The sequence below is a fragment of the Nerophis lumbriciformis genome, linkage group LG13, assembly GCF_033978685.3.
Source record: "Nerophis lumbriciformis linkage group LG13, RoL_Nlum_v2.1, whole genome shotgun sequence".
Lineage (NCBI taxonomy): Eukaryota > Metazoa > Chordata > Actinopteri > Syngnathiformes > Syngnathidae > Nerophis > Nerophis lumbriciformis.
This window is the reverse complement of record NC_084560.2, coordinates 28727921-28755420: the sequence shown is the minus strand read 5'-3', so window position 1 is coordinate 28755420 and position 27500 is coordinate 28727921. Positions and strand designations below refer to the sequence as shown.

General features: G+C 39.7%; 1 protein-coding gene across 1 annotated transcript in view; it reads left to right on the top strand.

The window, feature by feature from the left end:
• Nucleotides 1–26718, top strand: part of LOC133613529 (NALCN channel auxiliary factor 1) — a 265009-nt gene extending 238291 nt beyond the window's left edge. The window contains exons 3-4 of the mRNA XM_061971139.2: nucleotides 20790–21104; nucleotides 21244–26718. Coding sequence (XP_061827123.1) covers nucleotides 20790–21091 — 302 coding nt within the window. The 3' untranslated portion in view covers nucleotides 21092–21104; nucleotides 21244–26718. The remainder of the gene's footprint in view (nucleotides 1–20789; nucleotides 21105–21243) is intronic.
• The last annotated feature ends 782 nt before the right edge of the window (nucleotides 26719–27500 follow it).

Sequence of the window (27500 nt, the reverse complement as noted above, 5' to 3'; positions counted from 1 at the left end):
GACTACTTACTGATTACAGCAACACATTGAGGACAAACTGAAATGAATGCATATTTGTAAGAAAACCAGACATAACAACTGGGCAGCACAGTTATTATCACCTCACCAGTTACATGTAAAACTAAAAAATAAATAATTTTATTGTTAAACAATTTATTAACACATGAACACACACAAAAGTACCGTAAATTGGTAACATTAAGTACCGGTATCGATGCCCAAGTCGGTACCACTTGCATGATTATTAATATTAAAACAGAATTGAGTACATATCTGTTTTGAGAATAGCCACAACAAAACTGATACTAGACGTCGGCGCACTGGCAAAAAAGGGTGATCAACAACACTGCTCCCACTTAAAGGGAATGTAAGTGTTTACCCTTTAGTACCATTTGTATGTTTCTTTGATGTTCTGATATGATATTGTTGAAAGTAGATGTAATATATGATTAAAATAGCCCATGCTTGAGAAGCCTACTCTTACTTCCAACAGATATGATATGCTTTGAAATGCATCATGTGCTCGCCCGGCCTATTATGTCCAATTAATAAAGCAATTTGTTTTATTTTACTTGTATTATACAGTTATTTTAACAATTTTACACAGTTAATAATGTTACCGTATTTTCCGGACTATAAGGCGTACTTAAAATCTTTTTTTTTCTTTCTCAAAACTCGACAGTGCGCTTTATAACCCGGTGCGCCTAATGTACGGAATAATTGTGGTTGTGCTTACCGATCTCGAAGCAATGTTATTTGGTACAGGGTGTAATAATAAGTGTGACCAGTAGATGGCAGTCAAACATAAGAGATAAGTGTAGACTGCAATATGATGGCAATATGTCTCAAGTAAACAACACCAACATTTTATATGTCCCATTGAAAATATAGAACATTACACACAGCGTTCAAAAATCTATCAAAATGTTTTAGTACGACTTTGGTAAGCTATGAAGCCGCACCGCTTGATGGATTGTCGGCGCATTAAACAGGAGTATTATTATGGTGTGTGTATAAGGTAAGACATATTATCTGGCGTTTTATTTCGCAATATTATGCAAAAGCAACTTTTCTTACCTTCTGGTACCTGCTGATCTGTATTTTGGAGTCCGCCATTGTAGTCTGTGCCGACACCGTAGTTGATAAGCTTCTTCTTTTTCTCTATCTTCTTGTTATGTGACATTCATCCTCCGTTGTTACCATTTCTAATATAAAGTAGTGTAAAGTTCTTACTTATATCTGTCAGTAAACTCGGCGTGAAAGTGCTAAAACATACCGGTGTAGTGAGTTTACATTATTCACCCAAGGAACTTTAGTTATTAGAGAGTTCCGGTCAGACGGTTTTTCACGGGCCTTGTTGTTGTTTCCGGATGAGGAGATGCTACTCCGTTATTGATTTAAGTCAAGTCTGAATGTCATTAAAACAGTTAGCTCCATCTTTTGACTCTTCTTCCGCTCCCGTCCTTGCACGCTACACCACTACAAGATGACGGGGAGAAGACGCTGCCGAGGGTGAGCCACGTAAATAAGACCGCCCACAAAACGGCGCATCCGGAAGCGACTTTCAGAAAGCAGCTTGAAGATGATCTGTAAAATACAATCTATGCAACATTTTGAGCAAAGAACCACCATTACATGTTATGTAGACCACAAGGAAGTGTTTTACATTTAGAATAATAATAATGTGACTCCTTTAATGCACCCTATAATCCGGTGCGTCTTATATATGAAAAAAGATCGAAAATAGACCATTCATCGGCAGTGCACCTTATAGTCTGGTACGCCCTATAGTCCGGAAAATACGGTACTTAAAACATTGCCTGTACAGTTAACGAAGGCTGTAGGATTGTGACAGTTTGACCCTGGAACAGATGAACACATTTTACATGATAATTATTTTAATTTTTTTATGAGGTGGGGGAAAGTCAACCACAGTAAACATTCCTGTTCAAATCAGTTACATGTGGTCACATAGCATTGTGACAAACGCCTAAGGAGGGCTAAAATGTCCCATTGAACAAAGGTGGCCACCATCTTAGGCCCTGTCTACATAAGCCGGATAACTCCTTAAACATATAAATATTTAGCCTAAGCACCATGTCAGCTACACTAAGCCATCGTTTAACGTCCCCCTTCTTGGATAATATTTTACACGGGTAAGTGCGCCGTGTATTTCTTGAATCTCCGGCTCTTAGCTTTGTATGGACTCATTGATCGTTTTCAAACTGAGTTCGGAGAGGAAGTGACGCCAGAAGGACCGCGCCCCACACAGGAAGTGATGTCAGAAATAATGCGCAACAGCCAGCTTAATAATAAAGCGGTTTCGTAACTCGGAGCTAACCACTGGAAATATGGAAACGAGTGATCCAGATATGCCCGTGTTTCTCCTTCCGTCTGTACAGACGCTTGTGGAAATCACACATGAATACCTTAAGAGAAAGTGATTGCAGCTAGAGCTGTCCAATAATGGCTTTTTTGCCAATATCCGATATTGTCCAACTCTTAATTACTGATTCCGATATCAACCGATGCCGATATATACAGTCGTGGAATTAACACATTATTATGCCTAATTTTGTTGTGATGCCCCGCTGGATGCATTAAACAATGTAACAAGGTTTTCCAAAATAAATCAACTCAAGTTATGGAAAAAAATGCCAACATGGCACTGCCATATTTATTATTGAAGTCACAAAGTGCATTCTTTTTTTTAACATGCCTCAAAACAGCAGCTTGGAATTTGGGACATGCTCTCCCTGAGAGAGCATGAGGAGGTTGAGGTGGGCGGGGTTGGGGGGTACCGGGGGTGTATAGGTATAGATCCCGGAAGAGTTAGTGCTGCAAGGGCTTCTGGGTATTTGTTCTGTTGTGTTTATGTTGTGCTACGGTGCGGATGTTCTCCCGAAATGTGTTTGTCATTCTTGTTTGGTGTGGGTTCACAGTGTGGCGCATATTTGTAACAGTGTTAAAGTTGTTTATACAGCCACCCTCAGTGTGACCTGTATGGCTGTTGATCAAGTATGCCTTGTGTGTGTGAAAAGCCGTAGATATTATTTGATTGGGTCGGCACGCAAAGGCAGTGCCTTTAAGGTTTATTGGCGCTCTGTACTTCTCCCTACGTCCGTGTACACAGCGGCGTTTTAAAAAGTCATGAATTTTACTTTTTGAAACCGATACCGATAATTTCCGATATCACATTTTAAAGCATTTATCGGCCGATACTATCGGCAGTCCGATATTATCGGACATCTCTAATTGCAGCTATTTCGGATACAACACTTCTCAGACGAGAACTTTCGAATGTCCAGGTCAGCTGTGATTTTACTTGGCGAAAAACTTCGGCCATTTGTCGAAGGAGAGACAACGAGAGTGCGGGCTCCCGTGGATGTGATTAAAAAAAAAAAAAAAAGAAGTAGCGTGTGCTTTGTATTACCTGGCCGACGAGGGAAGACTACGGAAAACAGCGATTGCTTTTGGACTGGCAAAGCAGACTGTATCAGTTATTGTCCGCCATGTATGTCGCGGACTCAACGTCTAGGTCCGGAGTATATAAAGTCACCAAAAAGGAATGGACAATGAAGGTGACGGCAAAAAGAGTGAGGAGTGTCCTGACCAGATATCTAGATTCCGAGATTGATTGATGTAAAATGTTCTTTATCACATTGTTTACTTTCACTTGTCCATTAAAGATTTTATTAATTTATGATGTCTCAGGTATGATTCACTACAATAGGGCCCCACAGCACACTGGATTCCAGTTAATTGTAATACCACAACACTGGATATTGTTCAGAAAAGTTACATTTAATTTAAGCCTGGATAACCTTAACCGGCTTAGTGTAGAAGGGGCCTTAGCTGCAGTTCCTGTTTGTTCATGTGTCGCTAATGTTATGACCGGAGCATTCACACCTGTTTCTTTCAAAGTTATCAACCAGTTGGGTCATGCAGTCACCTCGTCTTTTTGAATGCCTCATGGTACAACACATCAATGAGACGTGAACACACACACACAGGAAACACTACAGTTGGAGTGTTCCGCCTTATCACCGAGGATACGCCATGACAACAATTGTGTCCAATCTCTGGCAGCACAAAGAGGCAGGCTCACAATGGAGCTCGGTGACAAAAAGTCTATATATGCAGGGAGTGTGCGTGTGCGCGTGTTTGTGTGTCGTCAGTGCATGGGCAGCATGCAGTGCTTTGTGTGCTTCTTGATGCCAGGTCAGGAAAACACAATACAAAAGTGACTTTTAAATAAATGTTTTAAGTTGTTGCTGTCGGGGAAAATGGGAAAAGTACATGTATGCTTGTGATTCAGTAGGGCACACACAGTCACAGACGTACACGCACACACACTTGCGCGCGCACACTGGAGGTACTGTAAATGCTGTATGGATGACGCCCTCTCGTGGACATTAAGAGTAGCGCTTTTTTTTTTTTTTTTTTTTTTTTTTTTTTTACTTGCATAAATACAAACGTCAAACATCTGTCATCTGTAATGAATTGTTCTAAGTTTTAAGACAAAATGTTTGACGGTATTAGTGTGTGTTTTTAAAATGTTGTCAAAATAATGGGTCTTTGTTATGCCCTAAAATTACAATATTTGCTCAGGGACGAGTAGTGTTTATTTACTAAACGGCTAGCTTAACCTAGTACTAGAGGTGTGGGGAAAAATCGATTTGAATTCGAATCGCGATTCTCACGTTGTGCGATTCAGAATCGATTCTCATTTTTAAAAAATCGATTTTTTTATTTATTTATTTATTTAAAAAAAAAAGTATTATTTTTTTTTTTTTTTTTAATTAATCAATCCAACAAAACAATACACAGCAATACCATAACAATGCAATCCAATACCAAAACCAAACCCAACCCAGCAACACTCAGAACTGCAATAAACAGAGCAATTGAGAGGAGACACAAACACGACACAGAACAAACCAAAAGTAGTGAAACAAAAATGAATATTATCAACAACAGTATCAATATTAGTTGCAATTTCAACATAGCAGTGATTAAAAATCCCTCATTGACATTATCATTAGACATTTATATATAAAAAAAATGAGCAATAGTGTCACAGTGGCTTACACTTGCATCGCATCTCATAAGCTTGACAACACACTGTATCCAATATTTTCACAAAGATAAAATAAGTCATATTTTTGTTTCATTTAGTAGTTAAAACCAGTGACGTGCGGTGAGGTTGATGGCTGGTGAGGCACTGACTTCATCACAGTCAGATTTACAAACATATGAACCCTACAGAGTATCTTATTCACCATTTGATTGGCAGCAGTTAACGGGTTATGTTTAAAAGCTCATACCAGCATTCTTCCCTGCTTGGCACTCAGCATCAAGGGTTGGAATTGGGGGTTAAATCACCAGAAATGATTCCCGGGCGCGGCGCCGCTGCTGCCCACTGCTCCCCTCACCTCCCAGGGGGTGAACAAGGGGATGGGTCAAATGCAGAGGACAAATTTCACCACACCTAGTATGTGTGTGACAATCATTGGTACTTTAACTTTACACATACAAACTGTAGCACACAAAAAAACACATTTAATAAAAAAATGTTATTATGGTCTTACCTTTACTTATAAATGCGCCGCTGTTGTGCTGATTAATGAACCCCCTGATGGGAGTGTTATATCAACTAAAGCCCTCACTTCAACTTTCCACGTGCAAGATTGAATCTATTTAAAAAAGTGTAACCGAGGGTTTATAAATGTCGCCTATACTGTATGAAACTACAAAATAACAAACACGGAGGCTCCAGTTTACACGAGGACCACTTTATTTACCTTCTTTCAAAAACTTCCGCTCCACTCCAACGTGTCAAAATTCCGCTCTTAGCGCCTTCAAAATAAGAGCTCAAGGCATATACTGTATAACAGCGCATAACAGGAACTTAACACCACAAAGAGGAAAGCCCATACAAATAGGTTACAAAAGTTATTTAATAAGAAGCCAAAAAGTGCAAAAACATTAATGTTCGTGTTGGAACATTGCAGGTGTATCTAATGTTGTGGCCCAGCAGTCATTCGCAACTCCTCCAACACGAACATTATTGTATTTGCACTTTTTGGCTTCTTATGAAATAACTTTTTTAAATAGATTGAATCTTGCACGTGGAAAGTTTAAGTGTGGGCTTTAGTTGATATAACACTCCCATCAGGGGTTGCCGTGCATTCTACGGCGGGGGTGCAGGAGGCGGGGCTACTGGAGCCTCAGCTAGTGCGTCTTTTGCAGCCGTTTTATGATCGCTCAGCACAAGAAATACTTTACACACATACAGTTGTTGACAAAATACACTGTACATTATATACCTCAGCTAACTAAACTATGGAAATGTATAATATAATTCATATAGCAATACGGTCTCACTGCACAGCAGGCCAGCAGTTAGCCGAGTCCGTCCATGTTGAGGCACTGAGTGACGTGCCTCGACTGGCTGCTGTTCACCGCATCGTCTCTTCTCAGTATTTGAACGGCAAATGTGAAAATTCAGCGATTTTGAATAAAAATAATCTAAAACTGGTGAAGTTAAATGGAAAATAACTGTATAGTATAATCACTGGATACATTTAACAATTTAATATATATTTTTTTCTTTTTAAATTTGTTTTCTTTCCATGATGGCAGGTGAGGCGGGGCCTCACCTGCCATCTCTAGTGACTGCACGTCACTGGTTAAAACAAATTTACATTATTGCAATCAGTTGATAAAACATTGTCCTTTACAATTATAAAAGCTTTTTACAAAAATCTACTACTCTGCTTGCATGTCAGCAGACTGCGGTAGATCCTGCTGAAATCCTATGTATTGAATGAATAGAGAATCATTTTGAATCGGGAAAAAAATCGTTTTTGAATCGAGAATCGTGTCGAATTGAAAAAAAAAAAATCGATATTGAATCGAATCGTGACCCCAAGAATCGATATTGAATCGAATCGTGGGACACCCAAAGATTCACAGCCCTACCTAGTACTAAGTGTCTGCTTGCAGCAAGGCATTTATATAGAGCAGGCCTGGGCAATTATTTTGACTGGGGGGCCAAATTTTGAGAAAAAAATGTGGGGGCCGGTATATCTATTTTTAGGAAAACTAATACAAAACCTCACAATAAAGTCTGATTGAATGCTAAAAATGTTGTGACAGACCGCCTTAAAAACGCAATGGAATTTAAATGTTTTTCTATAAACGATAAAACCCTGAATATTGAGAACATATGAACGTCACACCCCCTCTCAATCGATATATTTTACAATCACGCCAAATGCAACAAAAATGCAACAAACACAGCGAAAAATGAACGCGAAGGGTAAAAAAACAAAACCTACCTACAATCTGATATATCTGAGACATCACTAAGCTTTAGAACTTTTGTTGTAAAAATCTCCTTCCGCGTCTGTCCATGACACCCGCATTTCAGGCTGGCCGCTCTGGAGACACTCTGTGGAAACGCTCCCCGCCCACACTGCTTGGTGCCTGGTCTGACCTGCTATGACGTAGATTACCATAGTAACTAGTAGGGTTGTACGATATATGGGTATTAATATAGTACCGCGATACTAATGAATCATATTCGGTACCATACCGCCTCTGAAAAGTACCGGTCCGCCACACCCTAAGATTTTTTTGTTAAAATAAAGCCAATAATTCAATTTTTTCTGGTCCCTTTTATTTAGAAAAATATCGAAATAATATCGGTATCAGAACAACACTAGTCGCTAAAATATTATTGAAAAGTGCAGATTCCAACCATTGAAATACTTTGTATAGTTCAAGACCTACGGTCATTTGAAAACATCACTGCACATCATAATGGCAGCTACACTTTCCATCTTAAAGATATAAAAAAATTTTTGGGGGAATGTTCGGCGGGCCATGTGGCCCCCGGGCCTTAATTTGCGCAGGTCTGATATAGAGGGAGGTTTTTATTTTTATGATATAATATGCTTCAATAAAATTGTTTATATAAAAACATTAAGCCTTTCTTAAAATAATAAATTCATTTGTATGATACTGTCAAAAATGTATTCTATTCTTGTTATTCTTGTTCAGACATGCTGAAAACGCTCCAGATAATTGTGTGCGTTTTGTTTGCATCTGGTTTCGGCAGCGCAGTTTTCGGTAATCGAAGCCTTTTTCGGAGGCAGAGTTTTTGGTGCATCAATAGTCAATAGTGCACTATTAATAGGCTATCAATTCATACTGTAACAATCTACTGGTGGTAATGTTTTATGTTTGTGTGGTTTTCATTTGATGTTCATTTTTCCCATGATTGCAAACACACCGTCCCTGCCTGACGGATTGGCGGAGGATGAGGAAGTGTTGTTGTGTGTCTGGTGAAGCACGGACACGAAAGTGTAAAATCTGTTGCAATTTGGCTGGTTGTTAGCATTATATTGGCAATAAAAGTTAAAATTATCATCAGACTTTGAGTGACTTCCTCTGAAGCCTACAATACATTATATTACTCTAATTTGTTTTCACGTAAACCACCTTCACTTTCAAGGTGTGGCGGCTATGATATTGCCGTGGCAGTGCGCCCCATTCTGATACATTAAAGAGGAACTGCACTTTTTTTGGAATTTTGCCTATCGTTCACAATCCTTATGAGGGACAAGAAGACAAAAGATTGCATTGTTTTTTACATTCTAAGATGTACAAACCCCGTTTCCATATGAGTTGGGAAATTGTGTTAGATGTAAATGTAAACGGAATACAATGATTTGCAGTTTCTAAAAACAATTTGAAATGTGGACTCGCCAGACCACAGAACACTTTTCCACTTTGTATCAGTCCATCTTAGATGAGCTCAGGCCCAGTGAAGCCGACGGCGTTTCTGGGTGTTGTTGATAAACGGTTTCCGTCTTGCAGAGGAGAGTTTTAACTTGCACTTACAGATGTAGTGACCAACTGTAGTTACTGACAGTGGGTTTCAGAAGTGTTTCTGAGCCCATGTGGTGATATCCTTTACACGCTGATGTCGCTTGTTGATGCAGTACAGCCTGAGGGATCGAAGGTCATGGGCTTAGCTGCTTACGTGCAGTGATTTCTCCAGATTCTCTGAACCCTTTGATGATATTACGGACCGTAGATGGTGAAATCCCTAAATTCCTTGCAATAGCTGGTTGAGAAAGGTTTTTCTCAAACTGTTCAACAATTTGCCCACGCATTTGTTGACAAAGTGGTGACCCTCGCCCCATCCTTGTTTGTGAATGACTGAGCATTTCATGGAATCTACTTTTACACCCAATCATGGCACCCACTTGTTCCCAATTTGCCTGTTCACCTGTGGGATGTTCCAAATAAGTGTTTGATGAGCATTCCTCAACTTTATCAGTATTTATTGCCACCTTTCTCAATGTCTTTGTCACGTGTTGCTGGCATCAAATCCTAAAGTTAATGATTATTTGCAAAAAAAAAAATGTTTATCAGTTTGAACATCAAATATGTTGTCTTTGTAGCATATTCAACTGAATATGGGTTGAAAATCATTATATTCTGTTTATATTTACATCTAATACAATTTCTCAACTCATATGGAAACAGGGTTTGTAAAAAACGGCTCATTCTCTGCTAGCAATGCAGCTAATGGGAGCAATCAATTCTACCTCCAAATCACTTTAAAATGCATTCAAAAACCGCCAACAATACTTAATTATGTTCCGTAACCTGTATGATAACCAAGCTGTAGCGACATTGTTATTGTAAGAGCGAACACTGAGGAACTATTTTTCTAGCATAGTAACACATTGGCATGCTTCGGTATTAGCCGTAAAAGCTAGCCACGGAAAGAGATAAGCTTGCTACTCCGTGAACACAAAATGCGTTTGAGTTGGTAATGCACAACACAATGGATAGGACACCAATCTCGACCGATTGAAAAACATTAACAATTATAGTACAGTACCTGTAAAGTATTAGTCCACATTTCATGTTTTGTTTGTACACAACGATGTATGTACAGTAGGTGTACTAACACGCGTGACCTGCTGCATGTATCATGATCAATACTATTTAAGTGTGATTCACTCGATGGACAGTTGTGTGTTTTGTCCAACTGTCCGGGGACCTTTTTTCCAGTTTATTTGGGTAAGCACTCCATTTATCTTCGAAATAGCTTGGCTTCAAAATACCACATTTTGCAGCTTTGAATCACGCCAACCTCACTCTCTCGGCTTCCGTCTGCTCCAACGTCTCACCCTCTGTCCGTGCTCGCTTCTATAACCAGCAGTTCATCCTCTGTTTACTCAGCTTTATAAAGATAAGGTTGTGAATCCTCATTTGTCCAAAAATAGTCGTCTTCGTTGTTTGTTACCGACTCTGCCATGTTGAGAACACACTCGCGCCTTTTGTTTCTGGAAGTAGGAACACACTTTTGTTGCCAGATGTCGGAATTGCGCTCCTATGGAAACGGAAATCAATGCTCAAAATATGGTAAATATTGAACATATTACATATTGTTATGAACGTGTCTGTTACTACATTGTAAATAGACTTGCTGTGTGTGTATAAAACGTTGATGGAGGGTTTTGAAGTTGTTTTAGAGGGCTTTGAAGGCGACAACCTTGACTCCCATTAGCCGCATCTTTCAAGCGTTTTTTTATCATCTTTAAAATAAAATTAAAAAAAAGACATTTGTGTTCTTGTCTCCCATAATGATTGTGAACGATTGGCAAAATTTAAAAAAAAGTGCAGTTCCCCTTTAAAGGGAAACCCTGGGCCTACAACTTATTTGTGTGTCTCTGGGTCAAGGAAATTGGTATCAAGACTCTCCCGGATAAATCCTGCCTCGTTTTTACTCGGGTAAGGTTGCATTTCGTGATTCAATTTTGCGTCTTGCGAATGTCAACAATATGGCACCCGACAGTTGACACCCGTGACTGCATGTCCATTTAACAAACTAACAATTCCTGAATCATCACCATATTTGTCCTGTTGTCATATGTACTCTGACACATCTGTGTACAAAAAAAAACAAGAAGGGAGACTTAGAACCTTTCATGATCCGAAACAAGTACCATATTTTTCGGACTATAGGGCGCACCGGATTATAAGGCGCACTGCCGATGACTGGTCTATTTTCAATCTTTTTTCGTATAAAAGGCTCACCGGATTAGGGCGCATTTAAGGAGTCATATAATTATTATTATTTTTCTAAATGTAAAACATTTCCTTGTGGTCTACATAACATGTAATGGTGGTTCTTTGGTCAAAATGTTGCATAGATTATGTTTTACAGATCATCTTCAAGCCGCTTTCTGACAGTCGCTTCCGGATGCGCCGTTTTGTGGGCGGTCTTATTTACGTGGCAGCGTCTTCTCCCCGTCAACTTTGTTGTAGTGGTGTAGCGTGCAAGGACGGGAGTGGAAGAAGTGTCAAAAGATGTTTTAATGACATTCAGACTTTGACTTAAATCAATAAGGGAGCAGCATCTCCTCATCCGGAAACAACAACAAGGCCGAAAATGTGTCTCCGTGAAAAAACGTCCGACCGGAATTCTCTAATGAACAAAGTTCCTTTCATGGCGAGTTTACTGACAGATATAAGTAACAACTTTACACTACTTTATATTAGAAATGGCAACAGCGGAGGATGAATGTCACAAAACAAGAAAATAGAGAAAAAGAAGAAGTCTATCGACTCAATGTCAGTACGGACTACAAAGGCGGACGTGCGCAATTTTTCAGGATTTATGCAGATCCCAAATACAGATCAGCAGGTGCCATAAGGTAAGAAAAGTGGCTTTTGCATAATATTGCGAAACAAAACGCCAGATAATGTCTTACCTTATACACACACCATAATAATACTTTTTTTTTTAATGCACCGACAATCCACAAAGCGGAGCAGCTTCATAGCTTAACAAAGTCGTACTAAAACATGTTGATAGATTTTTGAGCGCCGTGTGTAATGTTCTATATTTTCAATGGACATTTTTACCCCGCCTTCCGCCCGATTGCAGCTGAGATAGACTCCAGCACCCGCCGCGACCCCAAAAGGGATAAGCGGTAGAAAATGGATGGATGGATGACATTCAAAATGTTGGTGTTGTTTACTTGAGACATATTACCACGTGTTTCTTGTGTTTGACTGCCATCTACTGGTCACACTTATCATTACACCATGTACCAAATAAAATTGCTTCGAGGTCGGTAAGCAAAATCAGGATTATTCCGTACATTAGACGCACCGGGTTATTAGGCGCACTGTCAAGTTTTGAGGAAAATAAAGGATTTTAGGTGTGCCTTATAGTCCCGGAAAATACGGTATTTGTTTGTTAAAAATTCAAATGCAAACAAAGGCTCCAGCCCCCTTCCTCGCACCACAAGCGGTAGAAAATGGACGGATATCAAGACAATACTTCAATGGAAAATACTAAACGAGTAAAGTATACTAAAAAAATATCAAACAAAGTAATCACTGCAAACTCGTGCCTCGACTCTGCTCCCTGGGACTGAAGTGCGTGCCACTTTTCTCGCCTTCTTTCGTAAAATCTTGCACTCTTTCGCCCTCGTTGATTACCTGTCCAGGAACTCTAAAGAAATGTTTATCCTTTTTGCGATTTGACCGGTTGCAACAGCCAAAAACAAAGCAAACATATGGCATTTTTGTTTGGGAAAAGCTAAATGGCGCCTAGTAACCATTGAGAAAAGACGCCAGCTTAAGTTCTCTCGATGTCTGCAACCCACCGCTATGGAGCATGCGCACAAATGCTAATATTTCAAAGATTTTCCTCGAACGAAATACCCATCGAAGAAACTGCCTCGTGTACAAGTAAGTAGTGAGTTTAAATTTGTCATGATCCGTGGCCCGGATCATGATTTGTTTAGTTATGTTCTGTTAGTTTTGGACTCCCTTAGTTCCTGTTTTGTGCACCTCTGGGTTTGTTTTGGTTTCCATGGGGATTAATTGGGTTCACCTGCCTCTGGTTAATGGTCGGCACGCTCACCTGCTGTCAACCACTAATCAGAGAGCTATTTATTCACGTTGCTCGCCACACTCGGTCTGGCTTCATTGTTTGCTTCATGCAACAAGTTACGTTTGGTTATTCCTGTGATTCTTGATTCTTGTTCCTGCGCTAAGCTACGCCATAGCTTCCCATGCTGTCGGCCCGCTTTTCTGTTTATTCTTGTTTTCTTGACTGGTTTATGGAAAATAAATCATCCTCTTACCTGCACGCTTTGTCCGGAGTGGTACGTCTGCATCCCGAGGGAACGAACCCCGCAGTAAGATGCGACCCACTCGTAAGAAAATGATATTTGTTTCATTGTATCTTCTGACCAGCAAACATGTAAACAATTACAGCGTGAACAAGTTCACATTGTATATTAACGGACAGTAAGCATGTAGACAAAAACAGCATGAGGAAGTCCATATTGACACAAAAAATGGTAGCTTTTTGTTTTAATCACCGTTTAAACAAGAATATTAACTTCAGTGAAAACGAAGGTTGCGGTTGCGCCGCCGAACCAGGAGTCGTGCCCGACTATACCAAGCAGGACGTGGACACAAAATTTGACAGCAAACATGACGTGGTGGCGTAATTCAATAGACCCCACTATCCGGTTACGCTATTGGTTGCTTTTATTTTCGAGGAAGCAGCCGGACGTGACGTCATGTAAATCCAATTTTATTCATAAGTGCCTTTCCAAGACATCAGGGAAACTGTAGAGTGAAAAAAACAACAGATAAATGCATCTGAAAATATAAGATTACATGTAAATAACATGGTCACTACTGCCTAGTTTCTCTTGTTATAATCTTATTTATACTGTTATATGTGTATTCTTATTGTTGCTTTTTATTTTTATTCTTATTGTAATATTTTCTATTTTATTTCCATTTATACCAAGTTTATTTACTTTTTTCTTTTTAAATTCAATCTCAATTCTGTACACTCTTGCTGGAATTATAATTTTCCTGAGGGAACTCTCCTGAAGGAATCAATAAAGTACTATCTATCTATCTATCTATCTATCTATCTATCTATCTATCTATCTATCTATCTATCTATCTATCTATCTGTGGCTATGAAAGTAGCTTACCACCACCAGGTGTGAATGTTTGATGGGTTCTACATGTAAAGCGACTTTGGGTACTTAGAAAAGCGCTATATAAATCCCAGTTATTATTATTATTATTATTATTATCTATCTATCTATCTATCTATCTATCTAAATAAAATAAAATGTCACAGTGAAATTACAGAAAGTTTAAAGTGTGTTTTGAACATAAGAAGCGAGTCACTATTTGTATTATAATTAATACTCTATACATCAAGCAGGGTGCGATCTCAACTTGGACACCAAATTGTTTGTTTTTTTCCATTTTGGTCTGTTTTCCTATCTCTAATAGCAGCATTTTCTCCCCAAAGTTCGCTATAAATGTCAGCTTTATGTTGCAGCAGGTTAGCAAGGTGATTAAATATTGTTAAAGTCCTTCCTCTGTTAGTTTGGGTTCCAGCAGCCGAAGATGTCGTCGTGGCCTGTGCAGCCCTTTGAGACATTTGTGATTAAGGGCTATATAAGTAAACTTTGATTGATTGATGATTGAGTTTGGCTGTACAGTACACGCTGAAAAAGGTCCTTTTCCTGGTGATGGTGTTCCTGTCTCCCCCTTTGAGGAAATAGAGTGTCCTCATTGGCCCCAGAGTTTTATGTCCTACGTCACAAAGTAGTGATTATCCTGACCTTTCCGAGCTACCCGACTGTCACCGTGTCCTTAAGGACGTGTATAACAAGGGCCACCCTTGCTGCGGTGATGGCGCCATTGACCTCCTGCCAAGTTTGTCACCTCCTCGAGGCTGTCTCTTCAATCCTTATTGGACCCTGAAAAGAGCCGCGACGGAGGAGTACATTGACTCATCACTCCAGATGGAGTTTAGGCCGAGACTTCCTGCTCTCCCGCTGCGGCAGGCAGCTTCTTTTGTGGGGACGAGAGTGACGTTTATTGACATGTGTGTGTCACCCCTTTGCAAGGTCTGCTGGGGATGGTGACCCCCCCTGCTCTTCACTTCTTACGTCCTCCAAAGCTGCCACTTTTTATCATACTATGTCCGTATCCACACAAACACAGCATTTTGTCCAATCAGAAGCCAGAAATGCAGCCGCAGACGACTTGATATTACAAAACCCAGACCCTGTGAAGTTGGCACGTTGTGTAATTCGTAAATAAAAACAGAATACCATGATTTGAAGATTATTTTCAACTTATATTCAAATTAATAGACTGCAAAGACAAGATATTTAATGTTTGAACTGAGAAACTAAATAATAATCATTAACTTAGAATTTAATGGCAGAAAAGTTGGCACAGGGGCATTTTTTTACCACTGTCTTACATGGCCTTTCCTTTTAACAACACTCAGTAAACGTTTGGGAACTAAGGAGACCAATTTTTGAAGCTTTTCAGGTGGAATTATTTCCCATTCTTGCTTGATGTACAGCTTAAGTTGTTCAAAAGTCCGGGGTCTCCATTGTGGTATTTTACACTTCATAATTTAAAGGAGGAAGTCGCTAATGTTGCTCTGGAGAGGGAAGTCTGGGGGTCTCTGCTGGAGCTGTTGTCCCCGCAACCCGATTCCGGATAAGCGGTTGAAGATGGATGGATGGATAATGTGCCACATTATGAAGTGTAGACTGGACTACAGGCCGGCCAGTCTAGTACCCGCACGCTTTTACTACAAAGCCACGCTGTTGTAACGTGCAGAATGTGGCTTGGCATTGTCTTGCTGATATAAGCAGGGGCGTCCATGAAAAGGACCTTGCTTGGATGGATATAGATAGATAGATAGATCGATAGATAGATAGATAGTACTTTATTGATCTATCTATATTGATATGTTGCTCCAAAACCTGTATGTACCAGTCACCCATGCCTTGGGCACTAATACACCCCCATCACAGATGCTAGCTTTTCAACTATGCGCCTATAACAATGGTTATTTTCCTCTTTGGTCCGGAGGACACGACGTCCACAGTTTCCAAAAACAATTTGAAAAATGGGCTCAAAACACTTTTCCACTTTGCATCAGTCCATCTTAGATAAGCTTGCACCCAGCGAAGCCGGCGGCGTTTATGGGTGTTGTTGAGAAATGGCTTTGGCTTTGCATAGTAGAGTTTTAACTTGCACTTACAGATGTAGCGACTAACTGTAGTTACTGGGCGACCGGTGCAATGGACGTTGACTGGATCTAGTTAATAGTGTGAGAGTCCAGTCCATAGTGGGGCCAGCAGGGGATCATCTTGAGTGGAGACAAGTCAGTAGCGCAGAGACGTCCCCAAATGATGCAAAGATGAGTGGTCCACCGGGTCCCGACTTTGAACAGCTAGCGCGTCATCTGTGGTCACCTAATAACCTCTCCACGCAAGAGAGGGGGGCAGAGCAGAAAAGAGACGGCAGATCAACTGGTTTAAAAGGGGGGTCTATTTAAAGGCTAGCGTATACAAATGAGTAAATGGGTAGATATACAGACATGAGCATACAGGTAGAAAAGTATTGTAGTTAGGAAAGTAGGCGAGTAGATTGGTTGGTAGATGGGGGTTAGATGTAGGCAGATAAATAGATGGAGTTACCTAGATGGGTAGACAGGCTCAGGCACATTTAGGAAAACAAATAGATGAGTGGAGACAGGATGAGTAGACAACAATGTAGTTAGTTAGGTAGGTAGAAAAGTAGATGGTAGATTGGTGGGCAGATAGGAAGGTGTAGATGGTTAGATACTGTAGGCAGACGAGTGGACTGCTAAATATGACGATAGACATGCTGATGAGTACATAGGAAGACAGAGGGACTTTTAAACAGATGGGTAGAGAAGTATGCGGCTAGATAAGTAGGTGGGTAAACAAGTAGACAGGGCAATGAGTAGATAGGGAGAGACAGGTGGGTAGGTAGGTCGATAGGTAGGTAGTTGAGTATTGGTAGGTAGATGTGTAGTAAAAGATTAGTGGCTGAGGAATACTGTATATACTGTAGGAGGACAAATAGATGAGTTGGTACATACAGTCGTGGTCAAAAGTTTACATACACTTGTAAAGAACATAATGTCATGGCTGTCTTGAGTTTCCAATCATTTCTACAACTCTTATTTTTTTGTGATAGAGTGATTGGAGCACATACTTGTTGATTACAAAAAACATCCATGACGTTTGGTTCTTAAATTAATTTATTATGGGTCTACTGAAAATGTGACCAAATCTGCTGGGTCAAAAGTATACATACAGCAATGTTAATATTTGGTTACATGTCCCTTGGCAAGTTTCACTGCAATAAGGCACTTTTGGTAGCCATCCACATGAATTTTTGACCACTCCTCTTGACAAAATTGGTGCAGTTCAGGTAGATTTGTCGGTTTTCTGACATGGACTTGTTTCTTCAACGTTGTCCAGGACTTTAGGAAGGCCATTCTAAAACCTTAATTCTAGCCTGATTTAGCCAATTACCACTTTTGGCGTGTGTTTGGGGTCATTGTCCTGTTGGAACACCCCACTGCGCCCAAGACCCAACTTCCGAGCTGAGGATTTAAGGTTGTCCTGAAGAATTTGGAGGTAATCCTCCTTTTTCATTGTCCCATTTACTCTCTGTAAAACACCAGTTCCATTGGCAGCAAAACAGGCCCAGAGCATAATACTACCACCACCATGCTTGACAGTAGGCCTGGTGTTCCTGGGATTAAAGGCCTCGCCTTTTCTCCTCCATACATATTGCTGGGTATTGTGGCCAAACAGCTCAATTTTTGTTTCATCTGACCACAGAACTTTGCTCCAGAAGGTCTTATTTTTGTCCATGTGATGTCAGGTAGCTGAGTAAACAAGTAGACAGGCCAATGGGTAGGTAGGTAGATAAGTGGTTAGGTAGTTAGGTAAGTAGATAACTATGTAGATAGGTGAGTAGATCGCTAAGTAGATACTGTATGTTAGGTAGCTTGGTCGGGGGACGGTTTGGCGCGGATGGAAGAGCGGCTTCGCCAGCAACTTGAGGGTTCCGATTCGATTCCATCCGAGTCACGGCCGCTGTGTCCTAATGCAAGACACTTCACCCTTGCTCCTAACGGGTTGTAGCTTCCGCCATCAGCGTGACGACGTGTGTGTGAATGGGTGAATGTGATGTATAAACAGGGTTCGTACGGGTGCTTAAAAACCTTGAAAATGCTTGGAATTTAATGTTGTGTTTTCATGGTTTGAAAAATGCTTGAATTTTGGGTGAAGTGCTTGTAAATGCTTGGAAATATTTCTCGGCGGTCTGACTCGAGATAGGCTAATTATAAAATGGAAAAAATAAAATAAGTTTCCTTAAAAATGAAAGCTACATGCTTGATCTGTTGGCTTTGCACGAGCCCTTACATTAGGTTGTTGTCACACCAGAGCCGTATTTATTGCCCCCAAGAGGACAGTGGCGCATCGGTCCATCATGCCGGGAGGTTGTCGTTTTAATAAACATTGGATGGAAAATGACAAATACAAACTTTGGATAAAACGTGGACCAAATCCACGTGTAGTCTGCTGCAAAAGTATGCAAAAAGGAAATCCAACATGGTTCGATGTGTTTTTTGCTCCATTATTTTGGTTGTCTACTCAACTTGTCTGACTACTTTAGTTAAAGCAAACAAGTTACATTGTGTTTTTTAGTGTGTGAACGTGAATGTGAATGTTGTCTGTGTATCTGTGTTGGCCCTGCGATGAGGTGGCGACTTGTCCAGGGTGTACACCGCCTTCCGCCCGATTGTAGCTGAGATGGGCTCCGGCGCCCCCCGCCACCCCGAAAGGAATAAGCGGTAGAAAATGGATGGGATGGATGAATGGTTAATTGCATTAAAAAGGTTTTATTATTGGACTTGTTTGTACTGTGAAGGTCATGTAATGTATCATTTGTAACCTTTTTCACAACTTAGAGCTAAGTTCGTTTTGTAGTTTTCACACAACACGGTTGTATACATTTCTTGCTCTATTATTTTCGTTGTCTACTTAACTTGTCTGGCTACCTCAGCGAAAGCAAAAAAAGTTAACTTTTGTCTTTTTGTTATTTTGTTATCATAGCCACAGTTATAAGGCTCGATGTGCTTAATGAAAGGTGACTGAGGTGTTGTGAAACAAACACAATATTTTCCTTTAATGTATTATCCTTATTTTAATGTGGAACAGTTTTGTTAATAAATGAGTGAAATTGACATTTTGAGGGTGCGTGTATTTATATCACGTCATGCGGTTTACAAGCACAAATACGGTGTGAATCAATCCGTGCTGTTCAATGTCATTGAGTGCTGTAAGTAAGAAAAAGAACAAGAAATTTGACAAACAACACAAATGGAGACACGTTTGCAAACACCAATGACATTGAATGCAGAGGCACACCACCAGCAGAAATCATTAAAAAAACGGAACTCAGTTGACAGTAAAAAGTCGTTGTCCGAATTGTTGGATATGACTTTAAACCATAACCAAGCATGCATCACTATAGCTCTTGTCTCAAAGTAGGTGTACTGTCACCACCTGTCACATCACGCCCTGACTTATTTGGACTTTTTTGCTGTTTTCCTGTGTGTAGTGTTTCAGTTCTTGTCTTGCGCTCCTATTTTGGTGGCTTTTTCTCTTTTTTTGGTATTTTCCTGTAGCAATATTTCCCGCATTTACTTTGTTTTTATCCTTCTTCGTGGGGACATTGTCGATTGTCATGTCATGTTCGGATGTACATTGTGGACGCCATCTTTGCTCCACAGTAAGTCTTTGCTGTCGTCCAGCATTCTGTTTTTGTTTACTTTGTAGCCAGTTCAGTTTTAGTTTCGTTCTGCATAGCCTTCCCAAAGCTTCAATGCCTTTTCTTAGGGGAACTTACCTTTTGTTTATTTTTTTGTTTAAGCTGCCTCCTGCTGTATCCGACATCTACAAAGTAATTAGCTACCTGCTGCCACCTACTGATATGGAAGAGTATTACACGGTTACTCTGCCGAGCTCTAGACAGCACCGACACTCAACAACAACACATTATTTGCAGACTATAATTACGGTACTGGTTTGCAAAAAATATTTTTTTCCCCAAATAGGTGAAATTAGATAATCTCCCACGGCACACCAGACTGTATCTCACGGCACACTAGTGTGCCGCGGCACAGTGGTTGAAAAACACTGGTCTACAGAAACACTGCTTCATTTTCTATGATCCATTCAGTTAATGATAACTGCTGGTTCAATCTTAGGCTTAGGTTTTAGCAGATTGTCCATTTGTTTCCTACAGACAGCATTTGGTAACCTCAAACAACAAAGCTATGGATTGATTCACACTGGTTTTCGACATTTGAAGGGTACTGGAAAAAATGGAAAATTCATCTTGAAAGTCCTTAAAAAGTGCTTAAATTTGGCCACGGAAAATGTGTACGAACCCTGTATAATGTATAACGCTTTGGGTACCATTCCAGGTAAAGTAAGGCACTATATAAATACAGACCGTTTATATAGATGGTTAGATGTGTGTACGTATATAGAGCTAGGTGGGTAGAAAGGTGAGTAGACAAATGGGTAGATTGGTAGAGAAAACGATTTTTCTCTGTCATAGTTTATTGACTAATCCTGGTAGACTTTATTACTCCCATTTTGTGGGAAAATGCCGACACAGCAAAACCATCCTGTATTTACATTACACAGCAAATAACCAGCTTTACAACACATCCTAAATCACAGCAAATAACCAGCTTTACAACACATCCTAAATCAAAGTGCATTAGTACAAGGAGTTGATTGTATGCGTTTAAATGTTCTTTATACCCTCTGCACCGTGGTCAGGGTTGCTGGAGGACCATCCGTCGGGCGCCGACCCAGACGCAGAGTGCTGCGACGTGCGGTGGGACTTGAAAGTGGACAACCGCTCTCGGGGGACGCTGAAAAGAACTCACCCGCCATGCCAGCACCGAACCTCCCTCAGCTCCTCGGCAGCGAGCAGACTGTGTAACAGCCGCCTCAAACTCTGCCTGCTGGTGCTGGTCCTCCTGCACACTGTGGCCAGTCTCACCGCCGCCCACAATGCAACGGGCCTGGGCCTCCCCGCCATCACGCCTCTGGAGGAGAGCCCCGCCAGTGAGGAGTGATTGCCAGGAGGAGGTGAGGCTGTGGATAGAAAGAGGGGATGAAGGAGAGGGGAAGGGAGGGGCGGGCGGGTGGGATTCCCTCACCATGGCAACCACTATGGAAAAATACAGCCACAGTTTTTTGTTTTTTGTTGTGTTTTTTTTTTTTGCAGACGTCTGGAGCTGTGCGCCTGTGCGGACATTGGGCAACACTTCCTAATGGAAAACACTGCTTTGACACAAGAGACACACAAACCCAATCAAGAGGGGACACAAGGGGCTCGTTTAGTCCGTTAGGTAGGGACAGGGGGGACAATACCACAGCCTTTGAGTGGGAAGAGTTTCTCTCACTAGAGCTTTTTTTTTTTTTTATATACTGTGTTTCCAATTCATGGTTTCTGTTGCACTGCCTGAATATGAACGATCATATTCTCTTTCTGACGTGTCATCCTTAAGCGTACAGGAAGGAGTTTAAATAAGAGATGTTAAGGTGTGCAAAAAGATTTACCGCGAGAGTAACGCGTGCTAGCAAGTTCTTTTGTTTTACATGATTTCTAAGCCCTCACGCTATTACTTTGGTCTGTTATACGTCACAGGGTATTGAATGCTGTTATGGCATGCACCTAATATTATCGACAAGCTGGTGATTTGATCACAGTGGGCGACCACATTCAGGCTGCGTTCACACTTGTGGTTCTGCGCTCTGCTCTAAAGGAAACTGATTTAAAACATGCACATTTGAAGCTGTTCACGTAGCGTTCAATCCTTTTTATTTATATGGCACATTTAAACAAAAATGTTTCCAAAGTGCTGCACAAAAATATTAAAAACAAGATTCAAATACTATCCTTAGCTCCGCCAATGACTGAATAAAAACTAAACAAATAAATATAAAACCAATATAAAAATAAATATGATTAAAAACGGGTAAAACCAATTAAAACAATAAACAGAAATAAAAATGTAAAAACACAGAGGACCACACAACTCACATGGTGTTAAAAGCCAAAGAATAAAAGTGGGTTCACTCTGATATACAGTCGTGGTCAAAAGTTTACACTTGTAAAGAACATAATGTCATGGCTGTCTTGAGTTTCCAATCATTTATACAACTCTTATTTTTTTTGTGATAGAGTGATTGGAGCACATACTTGTTGGTCACAAAAAACATTCATGAAGTTTGTTTCTTTTATGAATTTATTATGGGTCTACTGAAAATGTGAGCAAATCTGCTGGGTCAAAAGTATACATACAGCAATGTTAATATTTGGTTACATGTCCCTTGGCAAGTTTCACTGCAATAAGGCGCTTTTGGTAGCCATCCACAAGCTTCTGGTTGAATTTTTGACCACTCCTCTTGACAAAATTGGTGCAGTTCAGCTAAATTTGTTGGTTTTCTGACATGGACTTATTTCTTCAGCATTGTCCACACGTTTAAGTCAGGACCTTGGGAAGGCCATTCTAAAACCTTAGTTCTAGCCTGATTTAGCCATTCCTTTACCACTTTTGACGTGTGTTTGGGGTCATTGTCCTGTTGGAACACCCAACTGCGCCCAAGACCCGACCTCCGGGCTGATGATTTTAGGTTGTCCTGAAGAATTTGGAGGTAATCCTCCTTTTTCATTGTCCCATTTACTGTCTGTAAAGCACCAGTTCCATTGGCAGCAAAACAGGCCCAGAGCATAATACTACCATCACCATGCTTGACGGTAGATCTGGTGTTCCTGGGATTAAACCTTTTGTCCTCCAAACATATTGCTGGGTATTGTGGTCAAACAGCTCAATTTTTGTTTCATCTGACATCACATGGAAAAAGATAATACCTTCTGGAGGAAAGTTATGTGGTAGAAATTATTGGGAACTCAAGACAGCCATGACATTATGTTCTTTACAAGTGTATGTAAACTTTTGACCACGACTGTATGTGTCATGTGAAAAACTGCATAGTAAATAACTGCATAAAGTAAGGATTTTATAGGACAGGTATTGTGACATACAGTATGTATTACATAATAGAACTGAAGTATTCCAAACCAAAATGCCGTCTGCCGGATAAATAAGTTGGTTATTTTTATTTTTCTGTTTTTAACAGCTTAGATTACACCAAAAGCTTCCAAAATATACTTTAAAAGAGCTTTTGTGTAATATTATTTGACGCAACTTAAATATCACCAACAAAAATACCGTCTGCTGTGTTGAGTAGAGTAGGTTATACACATGTTGTGCTGTATTTAACAGGTTAAACTTCACCAAAAGCTTCTAAAACGTACTCTCCGAGAGTGTCTGTGTTACAAACAAAAATGCTATATGTAACACAATTTAAATATCCCGAAAAATAACATTTACTTTTGAAGAGTTTTTGCGACATATTTTGTGACACATCTCAAATATTCTAAACAAAAATGACACCTGCTAAGTTGAATACGTTGGGTATTTTTTATTCTGATATTTAAACAGCCTAAATTTCCCAAATAACTTCCAAAATATACTTTCAAAGAGCTTCCGGGACATGTGTGACGCAACTTAAATATTCCAAACCAAAAAGCTGTCTGCTGGGTTGAATGTAGAGATTTTTTTTCTTTTTTCTACTGTATTTATAGCTTTGATTTCACAATTTTTTTAAAGTATACTTTTAGAGCGTTTCTGTGACATATTATGTGACAAAACTCAAATATTCCAAACAAAAATTACATCTGCTTGGTTGAATACTTTGGTTATTTTTTATTGTGATATTTAATAATCTTAAATTTCTGAAAAAAGCTTCTAAATCATACATTTAAAGAGTTTTTGTGACATATTACGTGATGCATCTTAAATATGCTAAAGAAAAATGCTGTCTGCTAGGTTGAATACAGAGTTTTTTTGATATTTTTAATGTATTTAACAGCTTTGATTTTACAAAAAGCTTCTAATATGTACTTTTAAAGAGTTTTTTTAGTATATCATGCGACGCAACTCAAACATTCCAAACAAAAACATCTGCTGGATTGACCATGTTGGCTATTCTTATTTCACCAAAAGCTTACAAAATATGCTTTTGAAGAGCTTACATGAAATATTAGGTGACACAAAGTAAATGTTCAACAAAAAATGCAGTCTGCAATGTAGAATACGTAGGTTATTTGATTGTTTTGTTGTATTTAATAGCTTTGATTTCACCAAAATCTTCTAAAATGAAACTTTTAAGAAGTTTTCTATGCCATTTTATGCGACAAAATTCAAAAATCCCAAACAAAAATTACATCTGCTATGTTGAATGCATTGGTTATTTTAAATTACTCCATGTAAACAGCATAAATTTCACCAAAAGCTTTTAAAATGTACTTTTAAAGAGTTTCTTCAGCATATTATGTGAAACTCAAATATTCCAAACAAAAACAACATCTCCTGGGTTGACTATGTTGGCTATTCTTATTTGGCTATATTTAACGGCTCAAATTTCACCAAAAGCTTACAAAATATGCTTTTGAAGAGCTTACATGAAATATTAGGTGACAGAACGTAAATGTTCAACAAAAAATGCAGTCTGCTGTGTAGAATACATAAATTATTTGTTGTATGTGTTGTATTTAACAGCTTTGATTTCACCAATATCTTCTAAAATGAAACTTTTAAGAAGATTTCTATGCCATTTTATGCGACAAAACTCAAATATCCCAAACAAAAATTACATCTGCTATGTTGAATGCATTGGTTATTTTAAATTACTCCATGTAAACAGCTTCAATTTCACCAAAAGCTTCTAAAATGTACTTTTAAAGAGTTTTTTAGCATAGTATGTGAAACTCAAATATTCCAAAACAAAAACATCTGCTGGGTTGACTATGTTGGCTGTTCTTATTTTGCTATATTTAACTGCCCAAATTTCACCAAAAGCTTGCAAAATATGCTTTTGAAGAGCTTACATGAAATATTAGGTGACACAACGTAAATGTTCAACCAAAAATGTGGTCTGCTTAAAAAGGTATAATGCAGTGTGCTGGGTTGAATACGAAGATTATTTGAATTTATTGCTAATTATAACAGCTTTGATTTCACCATTAGCCTCTAAAATATACTTTAAAAAATGTTTCCATGCCATTTTATGTAACACAATTAAAATATTCCAAAAACAAAAATTACATCTGCTAGGTTGGCCCCATTAGTTGTTTTAATTTTGTGCTATGTATACAGCTTCAATTTCACCAAAAGCTTTCAAATAGCTTTCTGGACATGTTATGTGACTTAACTCAAATATTCTAAACCAAAATGCAGTGTGCTGGGTTGAATACGGAGATTATTTGAATTTACTGCTAATTATAACAGCTTTGATTTCACCAAAAGCCTCTAAAATATACTTTAAAAAAGTTTCCATGCCATTTTATGTAACACAATTCAAATATTCCAAAAACGACATCTGCTAGGTTGACTGCATTAGTTGTTGTATTTTATGCTATGTAAACAGCTTCAATTTCACCAAAAGCTTCTAAAACATGCTTTCAAATAGCTTTCTGGACATGTTATGTGACTTAACTCAAATATTCCAAACCAAAATGCATTGTGCTGGGTTGAATATGTTGAGTATTTGATATGTTCCTGTATTTACGAGCTTACACTAAAACTTTCCCTAGTATACTTTTAAAGAGTAACACACACACACACACACACAAAGAGACAGCACTTCCAACAGCACATTATCTGTTACATATGTGTCAATTCTTCAAAGCTCCTTCAAACATGACAAGTGTGAACGCACCTTCAATTAATTTTAGCCGTGAATGTATGAAATCCGACAGGCATGCTGATCACCTTTGCACATATAGAAGGGAAGGTGAGGTCGTTGTCATGTGATCACATCACCACACACGTGTGTACACTCACGCAGGACCTCGCAGGTTTATGGTTCTCCCTCCCTCACTTTGTTTTATGAGATAATCATGAACTATTATGCTTCTACACACATCGCCGGTGCGTTTAAATATCGTGAAATTCTAACCTCTCCAAGGATGAAACTGTGTTTATTACAACTCAAGTCTTATTTTTAGTTTTTTCTCAACGTAAAATGTGACATGAGTTGTAAAGTGCAGTTATCCGTACAAAAAAACACTTCCAGTGACGGCTGAGCCAATCGATCAAAAATCAGAATAAAAACAAATTCATCAAATTCCCCTGGTTGGTGCCATAAATTGAGGATTTTAATCATATTGTTTGATGTGCTACAAACCTCAGCTAAAATGATCATTTAGCCAGTAAAAGAGAAGACAAAAGCCAATGTAGTATCTCAAAAAAGTCAGTACACCCCACACATTTATCTCATACGGTAGAAATGAACCTTAGAGTAGTCAATGTACAACTTGTGTCGCAGTATCGTTAATACTATTCACTGAAAGTAAGTCAACACACAGTTGTTTAAAATGCGTGTTTCACCGGAAAGAACCGTGATGCTACCGCCACCATGCTTGACGGTAGACATGTTCAAACAAATGAACGGCAGCACTCATGCATCCCCAGACTTTACCAACTCCAACTGCAGCCATGATGGAATTCATGTTTCCCTTCAATGATCCGCAGCTCACAGACACAGCAGCACTCTGGCAACCCCAGACCATAATGCTACCACCACCATGCTTGACTGTAGGCATCTTAGTATGGTAAATGGGTTATACTTGTATAGCACACACACACACACACATTCACACACTGATGGCGGGAGCTGCCATGCAAGGCGCTAACCACGACCCATCAGGAGCAAGGGTGAAGTGCCTTGCTCAAGGACACAATTGACGTGACTAGGGTGATAGAAGCCGGCAGGGCCGCTCTCCCAACTGCGCCACACCGTCCCCGTACTTTCCCTTAAAGAACCACAACTTCCCTAGTGCAAGCAGCACCCTTGCAACCCCAGACCATGACGCTATTACCACCATGCTTGACTGTCGACATGTTGAAATTGATGATTCCCCTTAACGAACAGCAGTGTACCAATGCCGGCAGCACTCATGCATCCCCAGACCATTACACTACCACCGTCACGCTTGACTGCAGACATGTTGGAATTGGTGCTTTTCCCTAATGAACCGCAGCTCACACTCACTACTGGCAGCACTCGTACAGCCCCAGGCCATGACTTTGCCACCACCATTCTTTACTGCAGACATGTTGGAATTCAGGTTTCCCTTCAATAACCCACAGCTCACAGTGGCTGCAGCACTCAGACCATGTCGCCACCACATTATACTTGACTGTAGACATGTTAAAAATATCGTCACCCCTCAATAAACCTCAGCTCTCCCAGTGCCAGCAGCACTCATGCATCCGTTAGAACATGACACTACCAACACCATGCTTGACTGTAGACATGTTGGAATGTGTGCTTCCCCTTGATGAACCACAGCTCACCTAGTACTGGCAGCACCCTCGCAGCCGAGACCATGACTTTACCAACACCATCTTT